At 44.2% G+C, this 27141-nt stretch overlaps 1 protein-coding gene across 1 annotated transcript in view; it reads left to right on the top strand.

Moving 5' to 3' along the window:
* The window catches only part of LOC109879957 (contactin-5), a 611325-nt gene that overhangs the window by 356866 nt on the left and 227318 nt on the right, over positions 1–27141 (top strand). The window contains exon 7 of the mRNA XM_031791310.1: positions 12924–13127. Within this exon, the coding sequence (XP_031647170.1) occupies positions 12924–13127 (204 nt within the window). The remainder of the gene's footprint in view (positions 1–12923; positions 13128–27141) is intronic.

Below are 27141 nucleotides of genomic sequence, written 5' to 3'. Positions count from 1 at the left end.
ATCTCACATCTCACTGCAGTTGTCCTCTAATGTACGCTCTGCTTTGAGTTGATCTGATCTCCTTGGTCATGAATCATCTAGGTTTTTGCACGCATCCCAAATGTCACCCTATTGCCTATAAAGTGCACTACTTTTGCCCAGAGCCTTATGGGCGCTGGTCAAAAGTAGTGCACTAAATATGAAATAGGATGACATTTGGGGATGTACACTTTCTGTTTAGCTCAGCTCTCTTCCAGGATTCCACTGTTCAACGGCTGGAGTGGCCCCTCGGGAAGGCTTGCCAAGAGCCTGTCAGCCTCAGATACCTCTCCTCTCCTCTCCTCTCCTCTCCTCTCCTCTCCTCTCCTCTCCTCTCCTCTCCTCTCCTCTCCTCTCCTCTCCTCTCCTCTCCTCTCCTCTCCTCTCCCCTCCTTTCCTCTCCTCTCCTCTCCTCTCCACTCTTGTCCTCCCCTCTCTTGTCCTCTCCTCTCCTCTCCTCTCCTCTCCTCTCCTCTCCTCTCCTCTCCTCTCCTCTCCTCTCCTCTCCTCTCCTCTCCTCTCCTCTCCTCCTCTCCTCTCCTCTCCTCTCCTCTCCTCTCCTCTCTCCTCTGTTCTCCTCTCTCCTCTGTTCTCCTCTCCTCTCTTGTCCTCTCCTCCTCTGTTCTCCTCTCCTCTCTTGTCCTCTCCTCTCCTCTCCCCTCATTTCCTCTCCTCTCCTCTCCTCTCCTCTCCTCTCCTCTCCTCTCCTCTCCTCTCCTCTCCTCTCCTCTCCTCTCCTCTCCTCTCCTCTCCTCTCCTCTCCTCTCCTCTCCTCTCCTCTCCTCTCTACTCTCCTCTCCTCTCTACTCTTGTCCTCTCCTCTCCTCTTCTCCTCCCTTCATGCCTCCATGCCAGATTACATTTCATGGTGGGACTGGGGAGAGGGTAGAAATCAGCCACAGATGTTCACTGACAGAAACATTTTTAAGATTGAAAACAGTTCACAACACAGTATTCCCCTGATGAATAAGTCCCCGTCTAGTCCTATAGAGCTAAAGACCTTGATGACTCTGACTGTTCCACTTGTGCAATAGATTTTCCATTTGCTCTGTTGCTTTCTGTCGCTCTGCGTCTAATAGCCGTGGTGTCTTCATTTCTGACTCAGTGTTTGTATATACATTTTTACTTCACTTTTTCCCCGCAGCGCTAGCTAGCCAATGTTCTGTGTGAAGGAACATCGACCAATCGGTCTGATTGAAATTAAATGAACATCACACCTTGGCCTGCCAGGTTGTGAAATAAGATCAGTTGTGATTGACATGGGTTAGGGTTAGGTTAGGGTTAGGTTAGGGTTAGGTTAGGGTTAGCCTAATGGGTTAGGTTAGGGTTAGGTTAGGTTAGGGTTAGCCTAATGGGTTAGGTTAGGGTTAGGTTAGGGTTAGGTTAGGGTTAGCCTAATGGGTTAGGGTTAGCCTAATGGGTTAGGTTTGGGTTAGGTTAGGGTTAGGGTTAGGTTAGGGTTAGCCTAATGGGTTAGGTTAGGGTTAGGTTAGGGTTAGGGTAAGGTTAGGGTTAGCCTAATGGGTTAGGTTAGGGTTAGGTTAGGGTTAGCCTAATGGGTTAGGTTAGGGTTAGGTTAGGGTTAGCCTAATGGGTTAGGTTAGGGTTAGGGTTAGCCTAATGGGTTAGGTTAGGGTTAGGTTAGGGTTAGGTTAGGGTTAGGTTAGGTTAGGTTAGGGTTAGGGTTAGGTTAGGTTAGGGTTAGGTTAGGTTTGGGTTAGGTTAGGGTTAGGGTTAGGTTAGGGTTAGCCTAATGGGTTAGGTTAGGGTTAGGTTAGGGTTAGGGTTAGGTTAGGGTTAGCCTAATGGGTTAGGTTAGGGTTAGGTTAGGGTTAGCCTAATGGGTTAGGTTAGGGTTAGCCTAATGGGTTAGGTTAGGGTTAGGTTAGGGTTAGCCTAATGGGTTAGGTTAGGGTTAGGGTTAGCCTAATGGGTTAGGTTAGGGTTAGGTTAGGGTTAGCCTAATGGGTTAGGTTAGGTTAGGGTTAGGTTAGGGTTAGCCTAATGGGTTAGGTTAGGGTTAGGGTTAGGTTAGGTTAGGGTTAGTCAAATGGGTTAGTTTAGGTTAGGGTTAGCCTAATGGGTTAGGTTAGGGTTAGCCTAATGGGTTAGGGTTAGGTTAGGGTTAGGTCAGGGTTAGGTTAGGGTTAGCCTAATGGGTTAGGGTTAGGGTTAAAATCAAAATCAAATCAAATCAAATTTATTTGTCACATACACATGGTTAGCAGATGTTAATGCGAGTGTAGCGAAATGCTTGTGCTTCTAGTTCCAACAATGCAGTAATAACGAACAAGTAATCTAACTAACAATTCCAAAAAAAACTACTGTCTTATACACAGTGTAAGGGGATAAAGAATATGTACATAAGGATATATGAATGAGTGATGGTACAGAGCAGCATAGGCAAGATACAGTAGATGATATCGAGTACAGTATATACATATGAGATGAGTATGTAAACCAAGTGGCATAGTTAAAGTGGCTAGTGATACATTGATTACATAATGATGCAGTCGATGATATAGAGTACAGTATCTACGTATGCATATGAGATGAATAATGTAGGGTAAGTAACATTATATAAGGTAGCATTGTTTAAAGTGGCTAGTGATATATTTACATCATTTCCCATCAATTCCCATGATTAAAGTGGCTGGAGTAGAGTCAGTGGCATTGACAGTGTGTTGGCAGTAGCCACTCAATGTTAGTGGTGGCTGTTTAACAGTCTGATGGCCTTGAGATAGAAGCTGTTTTTCAGTCTCTCGGTCCCAGCTTTGATGCACCTGTACTGACCTCGCCTTCTGGATGACAGCGGGGTGAACAGGCAGGTTAGGTTAGGATTAGCCTAATGGGTTAGGGTTAGGTTAGGGTTAGGTTAGGGTTAAGGTTAGGTTAGGGTTAGGGCCTAATGCCAATACTGATTTCTAATGGGTTAGGGTTAGGTTAGGGTTAGGGTTAGGGTTAGGGTTAGGGTTAGGGTTAGGGTTAGGGTTAGCGTTAGGTTAGGGTTAGGTTAGGGTTAGGGTTAGGGTTAGGGTTAGGTTAGGGTTAGGTTAGGTTAGGTTAGGGTTAGGGTTAGGGTTAGCGTTAGGTTAGGGTTAGGGTTAGGGTTAGGGTTAGGGTTAGGGTTAGGTTAGGGTTAGGGTTAGGGTTAGGGTTAGGGTTAGGGTTAGCGTTAGGTTAGGGTTAGGGTTAGGGTTAGGTTAGGTTAGGTTAGGGTTAGGGTTAGGGTTAGCGTTAGGTTAGGTTAGGGTTAGGGTTAGGGTTAGGGTTAGGTTAGGGTTAGGTTAGGTTAGGGTTAGGGTTAGGGTTAGCGTTAGGTTAGGGTTAGGGTTAGGGTTAGGGTTAGGGTTAGGGTTAGGGCCTAATGCCAATACTGATTTATATTATGTGAAGGGTTAGGGTTAGGGTTAGGTTAGGTTAGGTTAGGTTAGGGTTAGGGTTAGGGTTAGGGTTAGGGTTAGCGTTAGGTTAGGGTTAGGGTTAGGGTTAGGGTTAGGGTTAGGTTAGGGTTAGGTTAGGTTAGGTTAGGGTTAGGGTTAGGGTTAGCGTTAGGTTAGGGTTAGGGTTAGGGTTAGGGTTAGGGCCTAATGCCAATACTGATTTATATTATGTGAAGGGTTAGGGTTAGGTTAGGGTTAGGGTTAGGGTTAGGGTTAGGGTTAGGGTTAGGGTTAGGGTTAGGGCCTAATGCCAATACTGATTTATATTATGTGAAGGGTTAGGGTTAGGGTTAGGTTAGGTTAGGTTAGGTTAGGTTAGGGTTAGGGTTAGGTTAGGGTTAGGTTAGGGTTAAGGTTAGGTTAGGGTTAGGGCCTAATGCCAATACTGATTTCTAGTAGGTTAGGGTTAGGTTAGGGTTAGGTTAGGGTTAGGGCCTAATGCCAATACTGATTTCTATTGTGTGAAGGGTTAGGGTTAGGGTTAGGTTAGGGTTAGGGCCTAATGCCAATACTGATTTCTATTATGTGAAGGGTTAGGGTTAGGTTAGGGTTAGGGCCTAATGCCAATACTGATTTCTATTATGTGAAGGGTTAGGGTTAGGGTTAGGTTAGGGTTAGGGTTAGGGTTAGGGTTAGCGTTAGGTTAGGGTTAGGGTTAGGGTTAGGGTTAGGTTAGGGTTAGGGTTAGGGTTAGGTTAGGGTAGGGTTAGGGTTAAGGTTAGGTTAGGGTTAGGGCCTAATGCAAATACTGATTTCTATTATGTAGGGTTAGGGTTAGGGTTAGGGTTAGGGTTAGGGTTAGGGTTAGGGTTAGGGTTAGGTTAGGGTTAGCCTAATGGGTTAGGTTAGGGTTAGGTTAGGGTTAGGGTAAGGTTAGGGTTAGCCTAATGGGTTAGGTTAGGGTTAGGTTAGGGTTAGCCTAATGGGTTAGGTTAGGGTTAGGTTAGGGTTAGCCTAATGGGTTAGGTTAGGGTTAGGGTTAGCCTAATGGGTTAGGTTAGGGTTAGGTTAGGGTTAGGTTAGGTTAGGTTAGGGTTAGGGTTAGGTTAGGTTAGGGTTAGGTTAGGTTTGGGTTAGGTTAGGGTTAGGGTTAGGTTAGGGTTAGCCTAATGGGTTAGGTTAGGGTTAGGTTAGGGTTAGGGTTAGGTTAGGGTTAGCCTAATGGGTTAGGTTAGGGTTAGGTTAGGGTTAGCCTAATGGGTTAGGTTAGGGTTAGCCTAATGGGTTAGGTTAGGGTTAGGTTAGGGTTAGCCTAATGGGTTAGGTTAGGGTTAGGGTTAGCCTAATGGGTTAGGTTAGGGTTAGGTTAGGGTTAGCCTAATGGGTTAGGTTAGGTTAGGGTTAGGTTAGGGTTAGCCTAATGGGTTAGGTTAGGGTTAGGGTTAGGTTAGGTTAGGGTTAGTCAAATGGGTTAGTTTAGGTTAGGGTTAGCCTAATGGGTTAGGTTAGGGTTAGCCTAATGGGTTAGGGTTAGGTTAGGGTTAGGTCAGGGTTAGGTTAGGGTTAGCCTAATGGGTTAGGGTTAGGGTTAAAATCAAAATCAAATCAAATCAAATTTATTTGTCACATACACATGGTTAGCAGATGTTAATGCGAGTGTAGCGAAATGCTTGTGCTTCTAGTTCCAACAATGCAGTAATAACGAACAAGTAATCTAACTAACAATTCCAAAAAAAACTACTGTCTTATACACAGTGTAAGGGGATAAAGAATATGTACATAAGGATATATGAATGAGTGATGGTACAGAGCAGCATAGGCAAGATACAGTAGATGATATCGAGTACAGTATATACATATGAGATGAGTATGTAAACCAAGTGGCATAGTTAAAGTGGCTAGTGATACATTGATTACATAATGATGCAGTCGATGATATAGAGTACAGTATCTACGTATGCATATGAGATGAATAATGTAGGGTAAGTAACATTATATAAGGTAGCATTGTTTAAAGTGGCTAGTGATATATTTACATCATTTCCCATCAATTCCCATGATTAAAGTGGCTGGAGTAGAGTCAGTGGCATTGACAGTGTGTTGGCAGTAGCCACTCAATGTTAGTGGTGGCTGTTTAACAGTCTGATGGCCTTGAGATAGAAGCTGTTTTTCAGTCTCTCGGTCCCAGCTTTGATGCACCTGTACTGACCTCGCCTTCTGGATGACAGCGGGGTGAACAGGCAGGTTAGGTTAGGATTAGCCTAATGGGTTAGGGTTAGGTTAGGGTTAGGTTAGGGTTAAGGTTAGGTTAGGGTTAGGGCCTAATGCCAATACTGATTTCTAATGGGTTAGGGTTAGGTTAGGGTTAGGGTTAGGGTTAGGGTTAGGGTTAGGGTTAGGGTTAGCGTTAGGTTAGGGTTAGGTTAGGGTTAGGGTTAGGGTTAGGGTTAGGTTAGGGTTAGGTTAGGTTAGGTTAGGGTTAGGGTTAGGGTTAGCGTTAGGTTAGGGTTAGGGTTAGGGTTAGGGTTAGGGTTAGGGTTAGGGTTAGGGTTAGGGTTAGGGTTAGGGCCTAATGCCAATACTGATTTATATTATGTGAAGGGTTAGGGTTAGGGTTAGGTTAGGTTAGGGTTAGGTTAGGTTAGGTTAGGTTAGGGTTAGGGTTAGGTTAGGGTTAGGTTAGGTTAGGTTAGGGTTAGGGTTAGGGTTAGCGTTAGGTTAGGGTTAGGGTTAGGGTTAGGGTTAGGGCCTAATGCCAATACTGATTTATATTATGTGAAGGGTTAGGGTTAGGGTTAGGTTAGGTTAGGGTTAGGTTAGGTTAGGTTAGGTTAGGGTTAGGGTTAGGTTAGGGTTAGGTTAGGGTTAAGGTTAGGTTAGGGTTAGGGCCTAATGCCAATACTGATTTCTAGTAGGTTAGGGTTAGGTTAGGGTTAGGTTAGGGTTAGGGCCTAATGCCAATACTGATTTCTATTGTGTGAAGGGTTAGGGTTAGGGTTAGGTTAGGGTTAGGGCCTAATGCCAATACTGATTTCTATTATGTGAAGGGTTAGGGTTAGGTTAGGGTTAGGGCCTAATGCCAATACTGATTTCTATTATGTGAAGGGTTAGGGTTAGGGTTAGGTTAGGGTTAGGGTTAGGGTTAGGGTTAGCGTTAGGTTAGGGTTAGGGTTAGGGTTAGGGTTAGGTTAGGGTTAGGGTTAGGGTTAGGTTAGGGTTAGGGTTAGGGTTAAGGTTAGGTTAGGGTTAGGGCCTAATGCAAATACTGATTTCTATTATGTGAAGTCCGTTAGAAAACTCCTTCAGAACAGGACTGTGTTTTAAATGGAACCCTTGATAGTGCATTACTTTTGACCAGGGCCCATAGGGTAGTGCATTACTTTTGACCAGGGCCCATAGGGTAGTGCACTACTTTTGACCAGGGCCCATAGGGTAGTGCACTACTTTTGACCAGGGCCCATAGGGTAGTGCACTACTTTTGACCAGGGCCCATAGGGTAGTGCACTACTTTTGACCAGGGCCCATAGGGTAGTGCACTACTTTTGACCAGGGCCCATAGGGTAGTGCACTACTTTTGACCAGGGCCCATAGGGTAGTGCACTACTTTTGACCAGGGCCCATAGGGTAGTGCACTACTTTTGACCAGGGCCCATAGGGTAGTGCACTACTTTTGACCAGGGCCCATAGGGTAGTGCACTACTTTTGACAAGGGCCCATAGGGTAGTGCACTACTTTTGACCAGGGCCCATAGGGTAGTGCACTACTTTTGACCAGGGCCCATAGGGTAGTGCACTACTTTTGACAAGGGCTCATAGGCAATATATAGGGAATAATGTTATATTTGGGACACAGACAGCAGTATAGAAATTGAGCAGGATTGTGGGAAGGGCAAAAAGGAGTGAGTGCCTTGTGTTGCAGAGGCTGTAGCAGGAGTGTTTTGATTGTCTGTTCTAGAGGCTGTAGCAGGAGTGTTTTGATTGTCTGTTCTAGAGGCTGTAGCAGGAGTGTTTTGATTGTCTGTTCTAGAGGCTGTAGCAGGAGTGTTTTGATTGTCTGTTCTAGAGGCTGTAGCAGGAGTGTTTTGATTGTCTGTTCTAGAGGCTGTAGCAGGAGTGTTTTGATTGTCTGTTCTAGAGGCTGTAGCAGGAGTGTTTTGATTGTCTGTTCTAGAGGCTGTAGCAGGAGTGTTTTGAATGTCTGTTCTAGAGGCTGTAGCAGGAGTGTTTTGATTGTCTGTTCTAGAGACTGTAGCAGGAGTGTTTTGATTGTCTGTTCTAGAGGCTGTAGCAGGAGTGTTTTGATTGTCTGTTCTAGAGGCTGTAGCAGGAGTGTTTTGATTGTCTGTTCTAGAGGCTGTAGCAGGAGTGTTTTGATTGTCTGTTCTAGAGACTGTAGCAGGAGTGTTTTGATTGTCTGTTCTAGAGGCTGTAGCAGGAGTGTTTTGATTGTCTGTTCTAGAGGCTGTAGCAGGAGTGTTTTGATTGTCTGCTCTAGAGGCTGTAGCAGGAGTGTTTTGATTGTCTGCTCTAGAGGCTGTAGCAGGAGTGTTTTGATTGTCTGTTCTAGAGGATGTAGCAGGAGTGTTTTGATTGAGTGAATTAATATTTAGAATTTAATGTGAAGGTTAAGGTGACTACAGAACAATGAGATGTCATGTCAACTAATGAACTTGCAGTTTTGATCCTGTTTAAACAATTAAGCCTTGTGAAGGTTGTGGATCAACGTAGTCATGAATAGTGGCAATGTGTGATTAATACACCAATGTTTCCACCCCCATGCTTCACAGTAGGTATGGTGTTCTTTGGATGCAACTCAGCATTCTTTGTCCTCCTAACACGACGACTTGAGTTTTTACCAAAAAGTTATATTTTGGTTTCATCTGACCAAATGACATTCTCCCAATCTTCTTCTGGATCATCCAAATGCTCTCTAGCAAACGTCAGATGGGCCTGGACATGTACTGGTTTAAGCAGGGGGACACGTCTGGCACTGCAGGATTTGAGTCCCTGGCGGCGTAGTGTGTTACTGATGGTAGGCTTTGTTACTTTGGTCCCAGCTCTCTGCAGGTCGTTCACTAGGTCCCCCCATGTGGTTCTGGGATTTTTGCTCACCGTTCTTGTGATCATTTTGACCCCACCGGGTGAGATATTGCGTGGAGCCCCAGATCGAGAGAGATTATCAGTGGTCTTGTATGTCTTCCAATTCCTAATAATTGCTCCCACAGTTGATTACTTCAAACCAAGCTGCTTACCTATTGCAGATTCAGTCTTCCCAGCCTGGTGCAGGTCTACAATTTTGTTTCTGGTGTCCTTTGACAGCTCTTTGGTCTTGGCCATAGTGGAGTTTGGAGTGTCACTGTTTGAGGTTGTGGACAGGTATCTTTTATACTGATAACAAGTTCAAACAGGTGCCATTAATACAGGTAATGAGTGGAGGACAGAGGAGCCTCTTAAAGAAGAAGTTACAGGTTTGTGAGAGCCAGAAATCTTGCTTGTTTGTAGGTGACCAAATACTTATTTTCCAACATAATTTGCAAATAAATTCATTAAAAATCCTACAATGTGATTTTCTGGATTTTTTTTCCCTCATCTTGTCTGTCATAGTTGAAGTGTACCTATGATGAAAATTACAGGCCTCTCTCTCTTTTTAAGTGGGAGAACTTGCACAATTGGTGGCTGACTAACTACTTTTTTGCCCCACTGTATATAGATCATTTTCTATATATTTAATTTATATGCACATCTGTGCTGCCGAGTCTGCCATCCAGAAAAAGTGAGTTCTACCCCAATCTGTTTATCATAAATCAAATTCAACACAAGCAACTTGTGATGTTAACATCCAACTTTTCTTTTGATTAAAATATAAAGTTGGAGGAGACTTGGCTGTTTGCTTTTTACTTACGGCGTCTGGCTCTATTATAAAGCATAGAAGATTAAGGCTGCGTCCCAAATGAAGCCTTATTTCCCTATGTAGTGCACTACTTTAGACCAGAGGGCCCTGGTAGAAGTAGTGCACTACTTTAGACCAGAGGGCCCTGGTAGTAGTAGTGCACTACATAGGGAATAGGGTGCTATTTGAACCGTTGATATGAGGAGTTTAAGAATTTATTTCCCAAATGCCAAATCAACACTTTTTTTCATCAGAAATGTGTGCTTATGGGTACCTTCGTGTGTGTGTAAAATATTAATGTCCTCAGATGTCTTATTCGTCGATATATCCATAGTTTAGCTGGAATGGATTATTCGCATTCTATATATTTGACTGTGATATGTGGTTGTCTCACCTAGCTATCTAAGATGAATGCATCTAACAGTGCGTAACAGCAGCAGCAGTCTTACACTGGTGTCCTCTATCAGGTAGACTACAGTAATGTGGTGTCCTCTCTCAGGTAGACTACAATAATGTGGTGTCCTCTCTCAGGTAGACTACAGTAATGTGGTGTCCTCTCTCAGGTAGACTACAGTAATGTGGTGTCCTCTATCAGGTAGACTACAGTAATGTGGTGTCCTCTCTCAGGTAGACTACAGTAATGTGGTGTCCTCTCAGGTAGACTACAGTAATGTGGTGTCCTCTCTCAGGTAGACTACAGTAATGTGGTGTCCTCTCAGGTAGACTACAGAAATGTGGTGTCCTCTCTCAGGTAGACTACAGTAATGTGGTGTCCTCTCAGGTAGACTACAGTAATGCGGTGTCCTCTCTCAGGTAGACTACAGTAATGTGTTGTCCTCTCTCAGGTAGACTACAGTAATGTGGTGTCCTCTCTCAGGTAGACAACAGTAATGTGGTGTCCTCTCAGGTAGACTACAATAATGTGGTGTCCTCTCAGGTAGACTACTATAATGTGGTGTCCTCTCAGGTAGACTACAGTAATGTGGTGTCCTCTCTCAGGTAGACTACAGTAATGTGGTGTCCTCTCAGGTAGACTACAGTAATGTGGTGTCCTCTCTCAGGTAGACTACAGTAATGTGGTGTCCTCTCAGGTAGACTACAGTAATGTGGTGTCCTCTCTCAGGTTGACTACAGCAATGCGGTGTCCTCTCTCAGGTAGACTACAGTAATGTGGTGTCCTCTCTCAGGTAGACTACAGTAATGTGGTGTCCTCTCAGGTAGACTACAGTAATGTGGTGTCCTCTCAGGTAGACTACAGTAATGTGGTGTCCTCTCTCAGGTAGACTACAGTAATGTGTTGTCCTCTCTCAGGTAGACTACAGTAATGTGGTGTCCTCTCTCAGGTAGACTACAGTAATGTGGTGTCCTCTCTCAGGTAGACTACAATAATGTGGTGTCCTCTCAGGTAGACTACAATAATGTGGTGTCCTCTCAGGTAGACTACAGTAATGTGGTGTCCTCTCTCAGGTAGACTACAGTAATGTGGTGTCCTCTCAGGTAGACTACAGTAATGTGGTGTCCTCTCTCAGGTAGACTACAGTAATGTGGTGTCCTCTCTCAGGTAGACTACAATAATGTGGTGTCCTCTCAGGTAGACTACAGTAATGTGGTGTCCTCTCTCAGGTTGACTACAGTAATGTGGTGTCCTCTCTCAGGTAGACTACAGTAATGCGGTGTCCTCTCAGGTTGACTACAGTAATGTGGTGTCCTCTCTCAGGTAGACTACAGTAATGCGGTGTCCTCTCAGGTTGACTACAGTAATGTGGTGTCCTCTCTCAGGTAGACTACAGTAATGTGGTGTCCTCTCTCAGGTAGACTACAGTAATGTGGTGTCCTCTCTCATGTAGACTACAGTAATGCGGTGTCCTCTCAGGTAGACTACATTAATGTGGTGTCCTCTCTCAGGTAGACTACAGTAATGTGGTGTCCTCGCTCAGGTTGACTACGGTAATGTGGTGTCCTCTCTCAGGTAGACTACAGTAATGTGGTGTCCTCTCTCAGGTAGACTACAATAATGTGGTGTCCTCTCAGGTAGACTACAGTAATGTGGTGTCCTCTCTCAGCTAGACTACAGTAATGTGGTGTCCTCTCAGGTAGACTACAGTAATGTGGTGTCCTCTCTCAGGTAGACTACAGTAATGCGGTGTCCTCTCTCAGGTAGACTACAATAATGTGGTGTCCTCTCAGGTAGACTACAGTAATGTGGTGTCCTCTCTCAGGTTGACTACAGTAATCTGGTGTCCTCTCTCAGGTAGACTACAGTAATGCGGTGTCCTCTCTCAGGTTGACTACAGTAATGTGGTGTCCTCTCTCAGGTTGACTACAGTAATGTGGTGTCCTCTCTCAGGTAGACTACAGTAATGTGGTGCCCTCTCTCAGGTTGACTATAGCAATGTGGTGTCCTCTCTCAGGTAGACTACAGTAATGCGGTGTCCTCTCTCAGGTTGACTACAGTAATGTCGTGTCCTCTCTCAGGTAGACTACAGTAATGTGGTGTCCTCTCTCAGGTTGACTACAGCAATGTGGTGTCCTCTCTCAGGTTGACTACAGTAATGTGGTGTCCTCTCTCAGGTAGACTACAGTAATGTGGTGTCCTCTCAGGTAGACTACAGTAATGTGGTGTCCTCTCTCAGGTAGACTACAGTAATGTGGTGTCCTCTCTCAGGTTGACTACAGCAATGTGGTGTCCTCTCTCAGGTAGACTACAGTAATGTGGTGTCCTCTCTCAGGTAGACTACAGTAATGTGGTGTCCTCTCAGGTAGACTACAGTAATGTGGTGTCCTCTCAGGTAGACTACAGTAATGTGGTGTCCTCTCAGGTAGACTACAGTAATGTGGTGTCCTCTCTCAGGTAGACTACAGTAATGTGGTGTCCTCTCAGGTAGACTACAGTAATGTGGTGTCCTCTCAGGTAGACTACAGTAATGTGGTGTCCTCTCAGGTAGACTACAGTAATGTGGTGTCCTCTCTCAGGTAGACTACAGTAATGTGGTGTCCTCTCTCAGGTAGACTACAGTAATGTGGTGTCCTCTCAGGTAGACTACAGTAATGTGGTGTCCTCTCTCAGGTTGACTACAGCAATGTGGTGTCCTCTCTCAGGTAGACTACAGTAATGTGGTGTCCTCTCTCAGGTAGACTACAGTAATGTGGTGTTCTCTATCAGGTAGACTACAGTAATGTGGTGTCCTCTCAGGTAGACTACAGTAATGTGGTGTCCTCTCTCAGGTAGACTACAGTAATGTGGTGTCCTCTCAGGTAGACTACAGTAATGTGGTGTCCTCTCTCAGGTAGACTACAGTAATGTGGTGTCCTCTCTCAGGTAGACTACAGTAATGTGGTGTCCTCTCTCAGGTTGACTACAGTAATGTGGTGTCCTCTCTCAGGTAGACTACAGTAATGTGGTGTCCTCTCTCAGGTAGACTACAGTAGTCTCATACGTATACTAATTTATGTTTGTTTTGCGTGCCCCTCCGCGTCTCCTCTCTTCTCCTCCTCCTCTCCTCTCCTCCTCCTCTCTGTGTCTCCTCTCCTCTCCGTGTCTCCTCCTCCTCTCCTCCTCCTCTCCGTGTCTCCTCTCCGTGTCTCCTCCTCCTGTGCTCTTCTCCTCTACTCTCCTCTCCTCCTCCTCTCCAGAGATCATGTACAGCTGGGTATTCAACGAGTTCCCATTGTTTGTGGCCGAGGATAGCCGGCGATTCATCTCCCAGGTAACGGGCAACCTGTACGTGTCCAAGGTGCAGCCTAGCGACGTGGGCAGCTACATCTGTCTGGTGAAGAACACAGTGACCAACGCCAGGGTCCTCAGCCCGCCCACGCCACTGACACTCAGAACAGATGGTGAGAGGCCCCTGACACACTCCTTCACCCTTCTACACACTCCCCTGACACACCCCTTCATCCCTCTACACACGCCCCTGACACACCCCTTCATCCCTCTACACACGCCTCTGACACACCCCTTCATCCCTCTACACATGCCCCTGACACACCCCTTCATCCCTCTACACATGCCCCTGACACACCCCTTCATCCCTCTACACATGCCCCTGACACACCCCTTCATCCCTCTACACACGCCTCTGACACACCCCTTCATCCCTGTACACATGCCCCCAACACACCCCTTCATCCCTCTACACACACCACTGACAGCCTCCTCATACCTCACAATCTGTACCCTCCTCATCCAGGTGGAAACCTAATGGCAGATTTAGGTACTGTAATACATGAGCACTCAGGCACGCCACCCGGAAGTGGTCTAATATTTCACTTCCTGTAATGTGTTTATATAAGCATACATCAGATATTCATTTGAAAGGTGTTTTCCCCTTGGTGGCCAAGGGCCTCAGCTCTGCTGACAGTGTCAAGAATAGATGGTCAGGAAGCTTTATCATTTGTAGCTTTCTCTAATCACGCACAATGTGCCCTGGCCAAACCAGCCATCAGGGAAATCATCACTCCCGCATAAAATTAACTGAATCAATGGTTGTCATTGGTGAATGGGATGCTAGGTCTTTTTATACTGTTAGCCTCTCAGGGGTCTAGGCTCGGACGGCGGTGCTGGAAAAAGGAGAGGAGAGGTGTTGGATTCAGGTGTGTCTCCCTCTCTTTCTCTCTCTTCTCTAACCTGAGGAGTGTTTTGATACATCTGGCTACACAGAGAATCGCTCATCATCACCTAGGGCAGCATCGCTCATCATCACCTAGGGCAGCATCGCTCATCATCACCTAGGGCAGCATCGCTCATCATCACCTAGTGCAGCATCGCTCATCATCACCTAGTGCAGCATCGCTCATCATCACCTAGTGCAGCATCGCTCATCATCACCTAGTGCAGCGTCGCTCATCATCACCTAGTGCAGTGCCGCTCATCATCACCTAGTGCAGCGCCGCTCATCATCACCTAGTGCAGCATCGCTCATCATCACCTAGTGCAGCGCCGCTCATCATCACCGAGTGCAGCATCGTTCATCATCACCTAGTGCAGCGCTGCTCATCACCACCTAGTGCAGCATCGCTCATCACCACCTAGTGCAGCATCGCTCATCATCACCTAGTGCAGCGCCGCTCATCATCACCTAGTGCAGCGCCGCTCATCATCACCTAGTGCAGCATCGCTCATCATCACCTAGTGCAGCATCGCTCATCATCACCTAGTGCAGCGCCGCTCATCATCACCTAGTGCAGCGCCGCTCATCATCACCTAGTGCAGCATCGCTCATCATCACCTAGTGCAGCGCCGCTCATCATCACCAACCTTGACAATGACAAACAGCAGCGCTGCACTAGGTGGTGATGAGCAGCGCTGCACTAGGTGATGATGAGCAGCGCTGCTCATCACCACCTAGTGCAGCGCTGCTGTTTGTCATTGTCAAGGTTTCAGAGGGTCATTGAAAATGTGCTCCAAGGTTCCCAAAGCGTTTAAATGAAAAGGACTTTCATGTCCCGGGAAAACAGGTATCGGTTGGCAATGCAGATGATGTGGCAGCAGGTATTTAGCATTTTACCTCGCTGTGAGGTACGATGTCCTCTCCAGCTCATCTCTGTCTGTCTGCATTTGAATAAACTTGTTGTTGTGAAGCACTCCTTGGAGACATACATAACGCTAAGCTCATTACCATTGTAAATCAGATTGTTCCTCTCATTTACAAAGATGGAATATGAGGAGAGGAAGTGGTCCCCGTGATCTGGATGTCAGACCTATGTTCAGACGTCATTAAAACACTGATTCACACCAGAACACAAGGAGAGGAGACATTCTGCTAGGACATATTAGACAGAGGCATTCTCCTTCTAGTAACAGGCTGCTTACCTCAGCTGGTGGAAAATAAGAATTGTTGTATTATCCATATTTGTGGCCAATGAATGGTGTGGTGAGGTTATCGGGGAGAGGTATTTAATTAAATGGTTATCGGGGAGGGGTATTTAATTAAATGGTGTGGTGAGGTTATCGGGGAGGGGTATTTAATTAAATGGTTATCGGGGAGGGGTATTTAATTAAATGGTGCGGTGAGGTTATCGGGGAGGGGTATTTAATTAAATGGTGCGGTGAGGTTATCAGGGAGGGGTATTTAATTAAATGGTTTGGTGAGGTTATCGGGGAGGGGTATTTAATTAAATGGTTTGGGGAGGTTATCGGGGAGGGGTATTTAATTAAATGCTTTGGGGAGGGGTATTTCATTAAATGGTTTGGGGAGGTTATCGGGGAAGGGTATTTAATTAAATGGTGTGGTGAGGTTGTCGGGGAAGGGTATTTAAAAACCAAGATACTCTCTAATAGGGTAGTCTCTCTCAGAGGGTAGGTTCTCTCAGAGGGTAGGTTCTCTCAGAGGGTAGGTTCTCTCAGAGGGTAGGTTCTCTCAGAGGGTAGTCTCTCTCAGAGGGTAGGTTCTCTCAGAGGGTAGGTTCTCTCAGAGGGTAGTCTCTCTCAGAGGGTAGTCTCTCTCAGAGGGTGGTCTCTCTCAGAGGGTAGTCTCTCTCTGAGGGTAGTCTCTCTGAGGGTAGTCTCTCTTAGAAGGTAGGCTCTCTCAGAAGGTAGTCTCTCTCAGAGGGTAGACTCTCTCAGAAGGTAGTCTCTCTCAGAAGGTAGTCTCTCTCAGAAGGTAGTCTCTCTACGAGGGTAGTCTCTCTGAGGGTAGTCTCTGAGGGTTGTCTCTCTCAGAAGGTAGTCTCTCTCAGAAGGTAGTCTCTCTCAGAAAGTAGGCTCTCTCAGAAGGTAGTCTCTCTAAGAAGGTAGGCTCTCTCAGAAGGTAGTCTCTCTCAGAAGGTAGGCTCTCTCAGAAGGTAGTCTCTCTCAGAAGGTAGTCTCTCTCAGAAGGTAGGCTCTCTCAGAAGGTAGGCTCTCTCAGAAGGTAGGCTCTCTCAGAAGGTAGTCTCTCTCAGAAGGTAGTCTCTCTCAGAAGGTAGGCTCCACAACATAAAGGTGTCTAATACGATGCTCCATTCAGCCGTACAGCCCATTACACCAAACACTTTCTTGGCAGACGCCTCTCGCATATTCAGCCCGTACCGAGAATTTGGGTCTAAAAGGATGAAAATTATATTGGCACACCTCGCTGCTGAACCCTTCGGCTCTTGCAAGCTGTGTCTTCCCCCAGATGCTGGAGTCTGACCAATCAGAGGGTTCAATCTATGCCTCTGTCCAGTGAGATGCTGGCATCTGTGCCCCAGTGAAAGTGGATGGTAATTACCTTGGAGGTTTAGAAGCTCAAGCTGGATCTGTGTGTTGCCTCACCTCTGTCCTGCCCTGGTTCTAACACTCTTAATCAAACCTGCCTCACTGCATCGTGGCTCTGTTACACCCCTGTGGTAAAGTCATGGGTCTTCCCTTCACAACGCAACGGGAGGAGATGAGAACGTTGTCAAACACCTGAAATAAGCGTTTTCTACAGCCTGTATGTTCATACCTCCTGAGCTGTTTTAAAGAAACACAATAGGCTTCTCTGTAGAAATCTGGGTAAAATATTGAAAGGAATGTCAGTTTTATTCAGTACATTCAGTAATACATTTTTGCTTGTTTTTCTAAAGTCGAACAGCCTTGGTAGTAGGCAGATAAGATAGTTATAAACAAGCTACTATAACTTTACTGATAGTTTGAAATGGCTTACAGAGAAACCAAACGCTTTAGTTGTATTTATTCATCAAGAACGAATCAATAGGCTACTTAGCTTGATCAAATTAATTTACAAACATACATCCTGCAAGTCCTGCCCATCACCGGCAGCTAAATTCAAATCAAATGCTGTGTGTTGCTCTGCACTCTCTCTCCTCGTTCACTGACGATACTGTCTGCACGCACTAGACTGTCGAGCTGCTAGATTCTAGCGGCCTGCCAAGCATAGCTTTGCTCCGTGTTTCACCTTGGAAATAACCCCTTACTAGGTAGAGTGACAGGGGGGAGGGTACTCTTTTCCAGGTCCAGTCAGAGTGACAGGGGGTAGGGTACTCTTTTCCTGGTCCAGTCAGAGTGACAGGGGGGAGGGTACTCTTTTCCAGGTCCAGTCAGAGTGACAGGGGGTAGGGTACTCTTTTCCTGGTCCAGTCAGAGTGACAGGGGGGAGGGTACTCTTTTCCAGGTCCAGTCAGAGTGACAGGGGGGAGGGTACTCTTTTCCTGGTCCAGTCAGAGTGACAGGGGGGAGGGTACTCTTTTCCTGGTCCAGTCAGAGTGACAGGGGGGAGGGTACTCTTTTCCTGGTCCAGTCAGCAACAAAATTCCTCTGACGCGCAAATGCCCTTGTGCCCCTATGGGCATGACACCTCTGACCCATACGATGACGTATTTGGACACATTAATATATAGTGTGCCCTATGGGAGCCTGACTTTGTCTGAAAGTGGGGGGTAACAAATAAATAGATAGAAGTCCTCCAATTATACAATGTTGCTTCACAGAAGGATCCATATTTATAAACAGAACGCAACCATTTTTCTTAGGCTGTGACACAATACAATGATTTTGAACTTGTGTTCAAATAAATCAAATAGAAATATATCTGTAGAACACAAGGTCAGAAAGAAACATTTATCTAGTATATGCCAACAGTGAGCAATAACGCATCATTTATCATAACCAATAAATTGAACAAACCCTAATTTCTAAATTGCCCCATATTCACTGAGTGTAAAAAACATTAAGGACACCTGCTCTTTCCATGACTAACCAGGTGAATCCAGGTGAAAGATATATTCCCTTATTGATGTCACTTGTTAAATCCACTTCTATCAGTGTAGATGACTGGTTAAAGAAGGATTTTTAAGCCTTGAGACCATAGAGGCATGGATTGTGTCTGTGTGTCGTTCAGAGGATGAACGGGCAAGACAAAATATATTTAAGAGCCTTTGAACGGGGTATGGTAGTAGGCGCACCGGTTTGTGTCAAGAACTGCAACGCTGCTGGGTTTTTCACACTCAACAGTTTCCCGTGTGTATCAAGAATGGTCCACCACCCAAAGGATATGCAGACAACTTGACACAACTATGGGATGTATTGGAGTCAACATGGGCCAGCATCCCTGTGGAACACTTTCCACACCTTGTAGAGTGTGTGCCCCGGCAAATTGAGGCTGTTCTGAGGGCCAAAAAAAGAGGTGCAACTTAATATTAGGAAGGTGTTCCTAATATTTTGTACACTCGGTGTATATGTAGTCAATAAAACAACAAGTGCCATGTTATATTGATTTATTGATGCATAATAACGACTGGTTATATTATATATCTGTTGGAAGACAGTCTCAAAAGGCAGTAACCTCAGAAGTGGCACTTGCTTGTAGAAGCATATGGCATAGCCTTGATTTGTTAATTTAGCAGACAACATATTCTTATTTCCTGAGCCCTTATCACATTCAAGACACAAATATTTTATAGTAAAAAAAAAACACCATGATGTGAAATAACAGAATAAAATAGAACAGAATGTTTTTCCCAATGAAAACAGTTGCCAGTGTGAAGTGATGCCTCTGGAACGGTTATTCTCGAAGATCATTTGAAACGGGGCTCAATTTGATGAGTTGAAAGTTAAAAAATATTGCACGGTTACAGACCTAAATGTATCTTATTTTCGATAGACAGACATTCCATTTAGTTTATTCTGCCTCTCTTTGGGATGGACAATTATACAGTGAACAATGTATGGGGATGATTTACGGCCACATGGCGAGACACAGGCGAGTCTCAGATGCAGACACAGGAGGCAGATGGTTGGAGTCTTACAATGTTTATTAATCCAAAAGGAGTAGGCAAGAGAATGGTCGTGGACAGCCAAAAAATCTAAACCAGATCAGAGTTCAGGAGGTACAGAGTAGCAGAATGGCTCGTAGTCATAGCAGGCAGGTACAGAGTAGCAGAATGGCTCGTAGTCATAGCAGGCAGGTACAGAGTAGCAGAATGGCTCGTAGACATAGCAGGCAGGTACAGAATAGCAGAATGGCTCGTAGACATAGCAGGCAGGTACAGAATAGCAGAATGGCTCGTAGTCATAGCAGGCAGGTACAGAGTAGCAGAATGGCTCGTAGACATAGCAGGCAGGTACAGAGTAGCAGAATGGCTCGTAGTCATAGCAGGCAGGTACAGAGTAGCAGAATGGCTCGTAGACATAGCAGGCAGGTACAGAATAGCAGAATGGCTCGTAGTCATAGCAGGCAGGTACAGAGTAGCAGAATGGCTCGTAGACATAGCAGGCAGGTACAGAGTAGCAGAATGGCTCGTAGTCAAAACAGGCAGGTACAGAGTAGCAGAATGGCTCGTAGTCAAAGCAGCCAGGTACAGAATAGCAGAATGGCTCGTAGTCATAGCAGGCAGGTACAGAGTAGCAGAATGGCTCGTAGTCAAGGCAGGCAGGCGGGTACAGAGTCCAGAACAGGCAAGGGTCAAAACCGGGAGGACTAGATAAAGAGAATTGCAAAGGCAGGAGTATGGGGAAAATGTTGGTTTACTTGGAACATACAAGACGAACTGGCACAGAGAGACAGGAAACACAGGGATAAATACACTGGAACAGAGAGACAGGAAACACAGGGATAAATACACTGGTACAGAGAGACAGGAAACACAGGGATGAATACACTGGAACAGAGACACAGGAAACACAGGGATAAATACACTGGTACAGACAGACAGGAAACACAGGGATAATACACTGGTACAGAGAGACATGATACACAGGGATAAATACACTGGTACAGAGAGACAGGAAACACAGGGATAAATACACTGGAACAGAGAGACAGGAAACACAGGGATAAATACACTGGTACAGAGAGACAGGAAATACAGGGATAAATACACTGGTACAGAGAGACAGGAAACACAGGGATAAATACACTGGTACAAAGAGACAGGAAATACAGGGATAAATACACTGATACAGAGAGACAGGAAACACAGGGATAAATACACTGGTACAAAGAGACAGGAAACACAGGGATAAATACACTGGTACAGAGACACAGGAAACACAGGGATAAATACACTGGTACAGAGAGACAGGAAACACAGGGATACATACACTGGTACAGAGAGACAGGAAACACAGGGATAAATACACTGGTACAGAGAGACAGGAAACACAGGGATAAATACACTGGCATAGAGAGACAGGAAACACAGGGATAAATACACTGGTACAAAGAGACAGGAAACACAGGGATAAATACACTGGTACAGAGACACAGGAAACACAGGGATAAATACACTGGTACAGAGAGACAGGAAACACAGGGATACATACACTGGTACAGAGAGACAGGAAACACAGGGATAAATACTGTTGTGTCTCCACTATCATTAACTGAAGACTCATAGTTTTTATCAAAGATTCTCTGTAATTAACATTTCGTGATTAACTAATCAGCCAAATGTAATTAACTAGGAAGTCGGGGAACCAAGGAAAATATTCAGATTACAAAGTTATAATTTTCCTCATACAACTTTTCAGATATATTTTAATATCTAATCAATTAGTCATCTTAATTAATGAATTATTTATTTTACCTCACGTTAGTCTCATTCCAAACATTGTAAATTCTTGATCTGCACAAACCCAGTCTTTACGATGAGTCATCCATACATCAATTGTCTTAAATAATTTGTTTACTAACTTAGTGATTCAAAGACATGCATAAACAAACAGTAGATAGTTACAAGGAAATGATAACGGAGTTTCCCTAGTGGGATAAACCGGTATCGCGGCTTGATGGACACAAAGGGAAGTGGGGGTCAACTGAGATGAGACACGACAAAGATGATAATTATAACAATTGAAATACTAATCCTTTGCACTTGAACGCTCACTCATTCGGGAATAATTGCAATCAATATATATATTTACGCTCAGTTTGTCGTTGGGATCTCTGTTGAAAAGTTTGTTTCTGTTGGAGAGTTTGTCCGCCCTCTCTCTGTCGTGGCTAGGATGGATAGTTCAGAGTGACATTCATTCATGTCGTTATAGAATAGATGTTTCGGCGGTTGTCGGTCTTCGCGTTCGATGATACCGAATTCCTAGCTGCAGACTAGTAATTAATATCAAATACTTGTTCTTATTCTGTCAGTATCAATAGTCTAAGAGTTTAACCATGTGGTATGGTTAAAAGATTCAGCCATCTACTCAAACCTTGTTCCTCTTGTTATTGAGGTAAACTGGTCTCAACCTTAGTCCTCTCGTAATTGAGAGAAACATGGTCTGTTGAGAAATTCTCAAGGTGGGGGTTTTATTCGGAAGAGCAGAAAAAGGCTGTCTCATGACACCAGGTCCTATCTACTCATGGGCGGTCCTCTGATTTAGTTAAACTCCAAAGGGAATTGGAGTTTCCTTCAATAAACAGTCCAAAATCACATTACACAATTTCACAAACAGTATCATCCTCACTCATTCATCTTATACTTATAATTAGATGTAAACCTCATATCTGAGGATATTATATAAACAGTGTTATGGTAATGTTGCCATATTGTCTCCCATGAGTTTCACGTAATTGTACCAAACGGACCAGTTCGTAGCTGGATTCTTCACCCAACTTTTTTACCTTCTCCAGAACATAAATGTTGTTCGGACCTCAAATTCTGTGAGGTGGAAGAAATTCCTTTGTTCTCTCTATGAAAACTCACTCTCTCTCTATACTGTGGCCATGAGGAGATAATCTCCTCCAGGAAATTACAACCTGAGGTTGGAGCAGCCTGAGTGTAGGAGACAGAAAGAGGGGGATGGTGCTCGCTGTACCCAAAGAGGGCAACGTCATGACAATACACTGGTACAGAGAGATAGGAAAAACAGGGATAAATACACTGACACAGAGAGACAGGAAACACAGGGATAAATACACTGACACAGAGAGACAGGAAACACAGGGATAAATACACTGACACAGAGAGACAGGAAACACAGGGATAAATACACTGACACAGAGAGACAGGAAACACAGGGATAAATACACTGACACAGAGAGACAGGAAACACAGGGATAAATACACTGACACAGAGAGACAGGAAACACAGGGATAAATACACTGACACAGAGAGACAGGAAACACAGGGATAAATACACTGACACAGAGAGACAGGAAACACAGGGATAAATACACTGACACAGAGAGACAGGAAACACAGGGATAAATACACTGACACAGAGAGACAGGAAACACATGGATAAATACACTGACACAGAGAGACAGGAAACACAGGGATAAATACACTGACACAGAGAGACAGGAAACACAGGGATAAATACACTGACACAGAGAGACAGGAAACACAGGGATAAATACACTGGTACAGAGAGACAGGAAACACAGGGATAAATACACTGACACAGAGAGACAGGAAACACAGGGATAAATACACTGACACAGAGAGACAGGAAACACAGGGATAAATACACTGGTACAGAGAGACAGGAAACACAGGGATAAATACACTGGCACAGAGAGACAGGAAACACAGGGATAAATACACTGGCACAGATAGACAGGAAACACAGGGATAAATACACTGGCACAGAGAGACAGGAAACACAGGGATAAATACACTGGCACAGAGAGACAGGAAACACATGGATAAATACACTGGTACACAGAGACAGGAAACACAGGGATAAATACACTGGGGAAAACAAGCGACACCTGGAGGGGGTGGAGAAAATAACGAGTACATGTGAGACAGATCAGGGTGTGACAACAACATCTGTTTGGTGAGTAGTGCTAAGCTTAATGATTCTGATGAAAATACTCTCTTTGTCTTTATCAAACTAATGTTTTTGCATATTTTCATTGTGGAACCTGTCTATGTTTAGGTTATAGACTTGCCGTTGGCAAACCAATTCTAAATGGCAGGTCGCAGTGGAAAATAGAACGGATGCAAATATTCCAAAACTGCAGCTCGATGTTGGAACATATACTTCAATCAAACAGACTGTTGTGAATTTGTGATAAATCTGTGGTCATTTGTCAGGGAATGTAGCTGAAATGATACCATTTTCTTGTGGTACACGCAGCTCAAATGATATGTAACAAACACCCTGAGTACATCAGATAGGAAACAACCAATACAAATTTAACGGCGCAACAAAATAGATCAACTATTTTCTTTACCTTTTCATTGTACAGCAGCAATGTAACTAGTTCTACCTGCATTGAATCAACAAAGTGGCGTTGAGAGGGAAGCATAACTCTCCAGTGGGTAGACCCCCCCCCCCCCCTCTGGAGATTTGGTCAACTCCAGATTCGTCTAAAATCCCAAATGAATCAGGAATGAGCAGGGACAGCTCTAAAGACACCTTATTCATGTTCTCATTACATGTAGTGCAACAAGGCCACTCACGCTCTGGAAAGATCTCTACTGATGGATTTGCTGTGCTAGATGTTGTGTTATGTTCTAAATCTAGAAAAACTATATCTGAAATGCTGATGAATTTATCCCTGGAGCATTTATATAGCGCTATAAAACTAAACAAAAATAAGTTTGGAGATGTGTATGACATATTTGAATAATAGAATAGAACAATCAAAGCCCTTAAACACTTGTTGGACAATAATTGTACAAATGAAATACTTGTTGTGGTGTCTGACATGATTGACAGGAATCCATTTAGTTACATTTCATGGTGTCTGACATGATTGACAGGAATCCATTTAGTTACATTTCATGGTGTCTGACATGATTGACAGGAATCCATTTAGTTACATTTCATGGTGTCTGACATGATTGACAGGAATCCATTTAGTTACATTTCATGGTGTCTGTCATGATTGACAGGAATCCATTTAGTTACATTTCATGGTGTCTGACATGATTGACAGGAATTCATTTAGTTACATTTTATGGTGTCTGACATGATTGACAGGAATCCATTTAGTTACATTTCATGGTGTCTGATATGATTGACAGGTATCCATTTAGTTACATTTCATGGTGTCTGACATGATTGACAGGAATCCATTTAGTTACATTTCATGGTGTCTGATATGATTGACAGGAATCCATTTAGTTGCATTTTATGGTGTCTGACATGATTGACAGGAATCCATTTAGTTACATTTCATGGTGTCTGACATGATTGACAGGAATCCATTTAGTTACATTTCATGGTGTCTGACATGATTGACAGGAATCCATTTAGTTACATTTCATGGTGTCTGACATGATTGACAGGAATCCATTTAGTTACATTTCATGGTGTCTGACATGATTGACAGGAATCCATTTAGTTACATTTCATGGTGTCTGACATGATTGGCAGGAATCCATTTAGTTGCATTTCATGGTGTCTGACATGATTGACAGGAATCCATTTAGTTACATTTCATGGTGTCTGACATGATTGACAGGAATCTTGTTAATTGCATTTACAGCCATTAGCCACATCTCAACATGTACAGCCGTTAGCCCACACCTCAACATGTATAGCCATTAGCCACATCTCAACATGTACAGCCATTAGCCCACATCTCAACATGTATAGCCATTAGCCACATCTCAACATGTACAGCCGTTAGCCCACATCTCAACATGTACAGCCATTAGCCACATCTCAACATGTACAGCCATTAGCCCACATCTCAACATGTATAGCCATTAGCCACACCTCAACATGTACAGCCATTAGCCCACATCTCAACATGTACAGCCATTAGCCCACATCTCAACATGTACAGCCATTAGCCCACATCTCAACATGTACAGCCATTAGCCACATCTCAACATGTACAGCCGTTAGCCCACATCTCAACATGTACAGCCATGTACTGTTTGTGTTTGTGTGTACTGTTTGTCTAGCTGGGTATAAAGTCATGAAAGGATCTACAGATGAAGACATTTTGAAGCTTAGCAGCTCAACTTGTGTAATCTTGTTGTAGTGTTCAAAAACGCCCGTAGTACCACACACACACACACACACACACACACACACACACACACACACACACACACACACACACACACACACACACACACACACACTTACACTCATGCAAAATTAATTTAATTAAAGGGATAATGGTAAACAGACCCTGAGTGTTTTTGCCAATGTGCTGGATGCCATCTGACATGTCTTTGGTGTCCTAATGGATTTGGAGGTGTGATGGGTCAAACACTGGGGTGGGATGCCTGGCGCACACAGCAGAAGGTGGTACAAATGGATGCTAGCAGCAGAATGTGTTACAAATGGATGCTAGGTGTTAGTAATGGATGCTAGGTGTTAGTAATGGATGCTAGGTGTTAGTAATGGATGCTAGCAGCAGAATGTGTTACAAATGGATGCTAGGTGTTAGTAATGGATGCTAGGTGTTAGTAATGGATGCTAGCAGCAGAATGTGTTACAAATGGATGCTAGGTGTTAGTAATGGATGCTAGGTGTTAGTAATGGATGCTAGGTGTTAGTAATGGATGCTAGGTGTTAGTAATGGATGCTAGGTGTTAGTAATGGATGCTAGGTGTTAGTAATGGATACTAGCAGCAGAATGTGTTAGTAATGGATGCTAGCAGCAGAATGTGTTAGTAATGGATGCTAGGTGTTAGTAATGGATACTAGCAGCAGAATGTGTTAGTAATGGATGCTAGCAGCAGAATGTGTTACAAATGGATGCTAGGTGTTAGTAATGGATGCTAGGTGTTAGTAATGGATACTAGCAGCAGAATGTGTTAGTAATGGATGCTAGCAGCAGAATGTGTTAGTCATGGATGCTAGGTGTTAGTAATGGATGCTAGGTGTTAGTAATGGATGCTAGGTGTTAGTAATGGATGCTAGGTGTTAGTAATGGATGCTAGCAGCAGAATGTGTTAGTAATGGATGCTAGGTGTTAGTAATGGATGCTAGCAGCAGAATGTGTTAGTAATGGATGCTAATGGGGTGGCAGGGTAGTCTAGTGGTTAGAGCGTGGTCTAGTAACCGGAAGGTTGCAAGTTCAAATCTCCGAGCTGACAAGGTACAAATCTGTCGTTCTGCCCCTGAAAAGGCAGTTAACCCACTGTTCCTAGGCCATCATTGAAAATAAGAATTTGTTCTTAACTGACTTGACTAGTTAAATAAAAAATAAAATAAAAAATGGATGCTAGCAGCAGAAGCTGTTACTAATGGATGATAGGTGTAAGTAATGGATGCTATGTGTTAGTAATGGATGCATTGAATCTAGGTGTTAGTAATGGATGCTAACAGCAGAAGCTGTTACTATTGGATGCTAGCAGCAGAAGGTGTTAGTAATGGATGCTAGGTGTTAGTAATGGATGCTAGGTGTTAGTAATGATGCTAGCAGCAGAAGGTGTTAGTGATGGATGCCAGGTGTTAGTAATGGATGCTAGGTGTTAGTAATGGATGCTAAAAGCAGAGGGTGTTAGTAATGGATGCTAGGTGTTAGTAATGGATGCTAGGTGTTAGTAATGGATGCTAGGTGTTAGTAATGGATGTTAGGTGTTAGTAATGGATGCTAATGGATGCTAGGTGTTAGTAATGGATGCTAGCAGCAGAAGGTGTTAGTAATGGATGCTAATAGCAGAAGGTGTTAGTAATGGATGCTAGGTGTTAGTAATGGATGCTAGGTGTTAGTAATGGATACTAGGTGTTAGTAATGGATACTAGGTGTTAGTAATGGATACTAGGTGTTAGTAATGGATGCTAGGTGTTAGTAATTGATGCTAGGTGTTCGTAATGGATACTAGGTGTTAGTAATTGACGCTAGGTGTTAGTAATGGACGCTAGGTGTTAGTAATGGATTCGAGCAGCAGAAGGTGTTAGTAATGGATGCTAACAACAGAAGGTCTGTTAAATGACATGGCTGGGGAATGTCTGTTAAATGACATGGTTGGATATGGCTGGGAAATGTCTGTTAAATGACATGGCTGGGGAATGTCTGTTGAATGACATGGCTG

This window comes from Oncorhynchus kisutch, linkage group LG15 (assembly GCF_002021735.2).
Source record: "Oncorhynchus kisutch isolate 150728-3 linkage group LG15, Okis_V2, whole genome shotgun sequence".
NCBI classification, from domain to species: domain Eukaryota; kingdom Metazoa; phylum Chordata; class Actinopteri; order Salmoniformes; family Salmonidae; genus Oncorhynchus; species Oncorhynchus kisutch.
This window is presented reverse-complemented; position numbering and strand designations above follow the sequence as displayed.